General features: G+C 44.7%; 1 protein-coding gene across 2 annotated transcripts; it reads right to left on the bottom strand.

Moving 5' to 3' along the window:
* Positions 1-1,241: 1,241 nt before the first annotated feature.
* On the bottom strand, positions 1,242-6,713 carry LOC124233574 (transport and Golgi organization protein 1 homolog). 2 transcript variants are annotated; one of them, XM_046650717.1, is made up of 3 exons: positions 5,759-6,713; positions 3,554-3,724; positions 1,242-1,468 (listed from the first exon to the last, which is right to left on the bottom strand). In XM_046650717.1, exons 1-3 carry the CDS (start codon positions 6,267-6,269, stop codon positions 1,257-1,259), a joined length of 894 nt encoding a protein of 297 aa, XP_046506673.1. In that variant the 5' UTR covers positions 6,270-6,713; the 3' UTR covers positions 1,242-1,256. The 2 variants fall into 2 exon arrangements, with proteins under 2 accessions (XP_046506673.1, XP_046506674.1); XM_046650718.1 differs by lacking the exon at positions 1,242-1,468 and adding an exon at positions 1,810-2,285.
* Between the last annotated feature and the right edge of the window lie 6 nt (positions 6,714-6,719).

Raw genomic sequence — 6,719 nt, 5'->3', positions numbered from 1 at the left:
CCTGGTGGCCTTTCTCCTGAATTCCCCAGGTATTCCATGTCTTTATATCGCCCTCTGACCATCCAAATGAGGAGGTGGCAGGTGATGAGACCCTACAAAACACAGGTACTGCACTAGACACTTTACGTTAGCAACTCATTTAACTCTTACAACACTTAAAGTGGGTATCGTCTGCATTTAAAGATGAAGACGCTGAGATTCCAAGTCTGCAATTTGCCTACACTTCTAAGTGATGAATCTGGGATTCAAAGTGCTCAAGACTCACGCATTTTACAGAACAAAATATAACCCTCTTTCCTACACAAGTCTTGAAGTAACAGAATCTAGAGGAAAAAAATATTTTTGTTGCGGAAGATACTTTGTCGACAGCTCCAAGGGCAACTCGGCCTCCAGTTTCTGGAGGCTTGCTCATTCCCATAATTCATCAAGAAAAACATCCAATTTCAACAAGTACCACAAGGGGGAGCTAAGTCCTAAAAAGCTTAGATAAGTTTCTAGACAGATGAAATGTCTCATTTGGATCATGACTCCCTTTAGAAAGATAAATCTGAATAAATGTTCTGCCATAAGTGACTCTTTCTAAGAAACAAATCTGACCATATCCCTTTCCTGCTTACAACCTTCAAAGGAGCCTTCCCAAACAGTCTAACGTCACTCATCCTGATATACGACTTCCTTCATGGTCGCCCATCTCCCTCCAAAAGACCACCCGCCTCTAACTCTACACTTCAACAACACCAACACCTCCCCGGGCTTCCCCAGATAACCTTTTCTGCACGCCTCCATCCATCTGAACATCTTATTTCTTCTGTCTGACTGCACACCGCCCCCATCTCCACCAGCCCTTCTCTTCAACAATAAACTTCACAGCAAACACCGTCGGTCCTTCAGCTCTGCTCAGAACACGTCTCAGCTAACTTCTGACCTTCTTGGAGCATCCTCCCACCACAGTGAATCAATTAACTCAACATATCGTTCTCCTATCAGGGAAATACTTCCCTTTCGGCCCATAGCATATTAGGTTTCCAGGGAACGTCTCTATCACCTTGGTAGACAAAGCTTCTTGAAGGGAAGAACCACGTTTACAGGGGCGTGTGTGCCCAGCTCTGGCACACAGCAAATCCTCTTCAAATGCCAAAAATGCCAAACCACACTAAGAACCCATCAGAGCCACAGACCTGTGGCTTGTTTCAGGGGCTATCATGAAAGGATCAGGAGCAATGTTCATAGAGACAGTTTACGTCCTCCCCTCATGCTCAAAAATCAACTGAACAACTGTGATAATCAACACTCTCTGAAGAAACTATGTATGTCAAACTTACCATGTTAGTTAAATAAAACATGAATGAATATATTAAAAGAATTGCATTTTCCCAAGGTGTGGCACTCGTCGCTTCTTCAGCCTTCGTTTCTCGCTGCTTTCTAGGATCAACAGCATTGACAGGAGTGCGCTTGGTTGTAATTATGCCTTAAATTGAGGGGGGAAAACTACTGTTTTATTTTGTGCTTCAGAATAAGAATTGTTTCTCTTCATTTTAAACATTTGTAGAGTGAACACGAAATATTAGTCACTGTGCCTGGACACATGGTTCTCCTGAAGACAATTATATAGAAAAAAATTCAGAGTCCCCATTAGAGCTGTCACATCCTTCAATTATAAAAGGAACATATCTCCAGGCCACTCTACCCCTGACTAGTCTCCTCTGTCACGCCCCGGCAACGCCACTGCTATCTGAACAATATTTACTTGGGAATTGAGAAAGCAGAATTTTATGCTTTTTCCATAAACACACAGTCACATTTAAGAAACATTTATTTAGTGTGGTGAAGCAGTGTATTTGAAACTTCAGGCAAACAATGAGAAAGTTCGCAGACCTGAAGGCGGGGGGCACCAGTGCTTAGCACAGTGTCTGGCACCTGCAGGCACTCCAGAGTTGCTTACTGAATGGCTGAATGACAGCGACACAAAACAGAATATGGTAAATGCCAAAGGGACAAAAAGGAACTGCTTACAGGGTGGGGCCTGGCTTGCAGCTCTGTGGAAGAGGCAGAATTTCAGCTCTACCTGAAAGGATTTCCACAGGAGGTGGTGGTAGGGAGAGGATTTCAGTATGAGTTAGTTGGGTCTGGGGCACGTCTTATAGACAGCTAGGAGTCCGAGAAGCGATTAGTGAGAAGCTGGACTGGCTCCTCTCAGGCCTCTTCCAACCCTGAGGTCCCATCCACTCCTGATCCACGACTCTGACCTCGGGTGAAGTCGTCCCAGTCAGGTCAGACCTCAGCACCTGAGATGCACGAAGGGACACTCGGGAAGATGAGCCTGTACAGGTAGTTGACGTCATTTTGCAGTGGAACTTACAGGACAGGGCAAAAGGTCTGTTTTCTATTCTGCCAGCAGAATTTTTCCTACCCCTGAAAGTTTTTGAGCAAGAGAATAACAAGTTCTTAATGGTGTATGACTCATGTTCGACAAGCAGAACCTTTGTGAGTTACAAAAATTTAGAAGTAGAGAGTATTATATATAAAGTAATAGCCTCTGGAACACAGGAGACCTCCGATATGTCATTTCTTCTCAAATTAGCTGACCTCCTCTCCTTGCCATGACTTCTCCTAAACTTTACAAGGGCGCAGGAGGTACAGCCCAGTGCAGCCAGGCCTTGCGGTCTCACAGGCTAATGCAATACCGAAGGTTATAGAACGTAATCTCTAAAAACACAACATCAGTAATGATGTCATATCACCATATCGGACAGACAAAATAAAAATCAGCTGTCCTTCTGATTTACTGGTAAAATGAGTAAGCTACACAAAAATTAGAAAGCTGTTGATATCATTATTGGGGTGGTATTTTATTTTATTTTATTTTTAAAACAACTTTCTCAATTCAAATGAAATGAGTTGCTTTCCCACTGGATGTTTTCTGTGCTCAGTCTACAGTGGACTATTACATACTGAAAAGTTCTGCAGTTTCCTATAACCTTATAGTATAAAGATACCTAGACATAAATATCTCCTCCACTGTTTTAAAAAAGTTTTTATCTTGTCCAGGTAGCAAATTAACAAGAGAACTGAGCGACATGTGTTCTACTGGGGAGGGGCGGTGGAATGGGGGGAAAACACAGAATTTGTGAGTTTTAGAGCAGTGGTTCTCCAACTTTAACTTCCAATAGCTCCGAATTTCCTGGAGGGCTTGTTAAACACAGATTTCTGGTCTCCACCCACAGAGTTTCTGATGCTTGTGGGCTGGTTGAAAACTACTGTTTGGGAGCATAAGGCTTTGTAAGAAGAACACTTTAGATTGAAATTATCTGCACAGGCTAATGACAGCCAATCACTGGCGTGTAGCTTAGTTACAGTCTCTGGCCTGTTTCTATTATTGATCTCCACCCGTCTTCACTTCTGCTTTTCTCTGTGAGTTCTGGGATTTCTTATTTTTTTAAACCCATTCATAGCTGTATTATTCCCCTCTGTTTCCTACCTTTAACAAGGAATCTCCTAGCAGCTCTCCTTTACAATAAGCCTCTACTTTGTAGAGAAAATCAGCAAGCTTTACCTGGGTGTATGTCTTTCTCAGTATTCGGCTTCTGTGACATTTCTGAGGTACCCACGTCACTAGTCGTGGGTTGATCCAATTGATCCAAGCAGCTGGGCTCTTCAGGAATCTCTGTTTTAAGATCTTCTGTGTCCTCTTGTGAGAAATCATCTTCAAGTGGTGGTGGGATGTCTACGGGGAAGAAGAAGGCATTGGGCTGACAAAGCTTGATGATGCTCCCCATTCAGCTCCTCCCACTGAGCAGCACCCCCTCATCGTACAAGTCCAGGACCCCCTACTACTGCCCTTTGGTGCTGGCAGCCCGGGCAGCACAACTGGGCAGGGAAATCAGGGTTTCCATTGCTTTTGTCTCACTTCACAGACGGCTAATCTACAGAATAAAATTTACAAAGAAACCCTTATTCCAAAGCATTCCATAAAGATAGATATTTACAGTAGGGACTCCAATAACCTAACTTCCCTTGGCAAATCAACATACACGCACAAGGATAAATGTGCAAGAGAGAATTCCAGTCAAGAGCAGGAATAGGAAGCATCTATTTTACACAGTAATGCCATGAACTCTTTCCTACACAGGCGTGCTGGTCTCACAGAGCTAGGACAGAGAAGGGCATGACATATAAAGGCCGCCTGTTGAAGTGCCTGTCAAATATTTTCAAACCACCTCGAGGAGTCAGAAAGAATCAACCCATTTCCGTCCCTAAGAGGCTCAGGGCATAGCCCAAGGGCACCCACAGCAAAGATGAATTTCTCTGAAACCTCACAGTTTTGCCCTGAAAATTCATTTGAGTTTTGCGCTCCAATCCAAAATCTATCTGCTTTGATTAAAGCAAAAAAGTTTCCTTTCCCAAAATGCTCAGGAAAAATGGCCACTGTGGGAAGAAACATTTAATCTGGGGTTGTATGTCCCCCTGGTACTTGACCATCTATAGTGAGTCCAAATACCTCAGTCTGAAAAGCATGAGGACAGAGAAAAGAACATGGAAGTAGGAACCAGCTCGCCTTAGGACACTGGCTTGGGGTCAATTCCTTCCTATTGACTGAATGGCTTGTGTGTGTCAAGTGCTGTGTGGGCGGGCTCTGCCTCCGTGCTAGATTCTTGGTTAATCTGACTGCAAGAACCCTCACACCCAGCAGAATTTCACTGACCCAACAGACTACCCACAAGAGCCAGGAAAAAACATGACCTCCACAAAAGAGGACAGCTGGCGGGAATGAAACTCTTGCAAGGCTTTGATTTAAAAGTTGTGCCCGTCAACCCTTGGACAGACAGCAGTTATTTTATGATTTAAGAAATGGCCTTCCGGGGCTGGCCCCATGGCCGAGTGGTTAAGTTCGCACGCTCCGCTTCAACAGCCCAGGGTTTCGCCGGTTCGGATCCTGGGCGCGGACATGGCACCGCTCATCAGGCCACACTGAGGCAGCGTCCCACACGCCACAACTAGAAGGACCCACAACTAAAATATACAGCTGTGTACTGGGGCGATATGGGGAGAAAAAGCAAAGGAAAAAAAAAAAAAGATTGTCAACAGCTGTTAGCTTAGGTGCCAATCTTTAAAAAAAAAAGAAACGGCATTCGCAAAAAGCCCTTTGCTAATTTTACATGAAACTTGAACTTTAAGAGGTCTATTTTGCACATCATTTTCTTGTTTGTATCTTTCTTTGTCTTTTTATAAAGTTTCCTTTTTTTAAAATAATTTTTATTCTTTTTTTTTTAAAGATTGGCCCTGAGCTAACATCTGTTGCCAATCTTCTTTTTTCTTCTTCTTCTCCACAAAGCCCCCCAGCACATAGTTATATATTCTAGCTGTAGGTCCCTCTGGTTGTGGCATGTGGGATGGCATGGCTTGATGAGTGCTGCCATGTCTGCGCCCGGGACCCAAACCAGTGAAACCCTGGGCCACCAAAGCGGAGAGCTCGAACTTAACCACTCAGCCACTGGGCCGGGCCCTAAAGTTTCCTTTTGAAAAGGCCACCAGTTTCAGCTGTCGTACAGGGAAACCAGGATAGAAATCCTTATCTGTGCTCTAGCCTTAAAGAAAGAAGGCAGCAAGGGACCTGTGGGTGTCACCGTGCTGTCTCTTGCCTTTGGGCACACTGTAAACTGTGGACAGAGCTTTACAAAAAGGTGTGAGGGACTTCAGCTAAGCCTCCCCGACCTTCTTCTCAAGCCCCACTCTACAAAGCCATAGACAGGCATTCTACCTTGCATCAGTCTATCCCAGTCTTCCGCTGGATGCCATGCTGCTGCCAGGGGTACAGTCTCCTCTGCTATGGAGTGTGTGTACCTGACAAAATAGATTAGGTCTTGAACGTCATCTAGCACCGAGGCCTCTTCAAATATGTTACTTTCCTTCACTCCCAGTTCTCCATTTTTGATCACACGAGTATCGAGCATTTTCTCTGCTATGCTCAGAATTTCGGACTCTGATGCACGGAAAACCTTATCTAGGACTTTTTCCACATTATAAGGCAGGCTCTCCTGCTGGGCTGCCTTCAGCTTTAGTGACATTTCTTGGAAGAGGGCTTCCAGCTCATGGATGTCAAAGTACTTCTGGAACCGCTGCAAAGACTGTGGTTCTTTAAAGAAGCTGCTTATTATAGGCGCGTCCTTCATCTTGTCACTATGCTTGGGCTTTGCGATCCAGTGGGGAGGCCAGTGGAACACGTCATCTTCGCGTTCCCCAGAAGCAGACCCCTGGCGTTCTGTGTCCATGAATTTCTTCTCTAAGTCCTCACGGTCCTCTTTTGAGACTTCTTCTCCCCCAGGCTTCTCAGTGAGCCCTGAGGTGTTCAGGTGTTCCTCAGGGTTGTCCTCTTTAAAATAATCAGGATCTTTATCCTCAAACACTTCACCTAACTCTGGAGTCTCATTTTTTTTCTTGTCAGGAAAGTCACTGCCTTCAGATGGCCGCTGTGCTTTCTCATCTACCAGAGGGCTGCCTTCTTTTTTCCACCACCATATGACCAGGTTTCCTGTCTATTTCGCCCACAGTTTCATTTTTTCTTTCAACTTTTAAAAGGCTACCAGTTTCTTCTTTGTTTTCTTCGGTTTCTGGATCAGCATCCACGGCGCCTAAAACGGCTCTTTCGGGGCCTTGCGCATTAACATCAAACTGCCTGTCCTGAATCACAGGGCTTTCTTCTTTAGACTCTCCTGCACTTA

This window comes from Equus quagga, unplaced genomic scaffold (assembly GCF_021613505.1).
Source record: "Equus quagga isolate Etosha38 unplaced genomic scaffold, UCLA_HA_Equagga_1.0 205247_RagTag, whole genome shotgun sequence".
NCBI classification, from domain to species: Eukaryota; Metazoa; Chordata; class Mammalia; order Perissodactyla; family Equidae; genus Equus; species Equus quagga.
The sequence above is the reverse complement of the archived record's forward strand: the minus strand, read 5'-3'. Positions and strand labels throughout refer to the sequence as shown.

Excerpts from the sequence above, each read along its gene's own strand:
- LOC124233574 (XM_046650717.1), bottom strand. The coding sequence starts at position 6,269 with ATGGACACAGAACGCCAGGGGTCTGCTTCTGGGGAACGCGAAGATGAC. Across the intron at positions 3,725-5,758 it reads CTGGGATAGACTGATGCAAG|ACATCCCACCACCACTTGAA; the intron begins GTAGAATGCCTG and ends TCTTCCCCGTAG. Across the intron at positions 1,469-3,553 it reads TGAGAAAGACATACACCCAG|GCATAATTACAACCAAGCGC; the intron begins GTAAAGCTTGCT and ends CCTCAATTTAAG.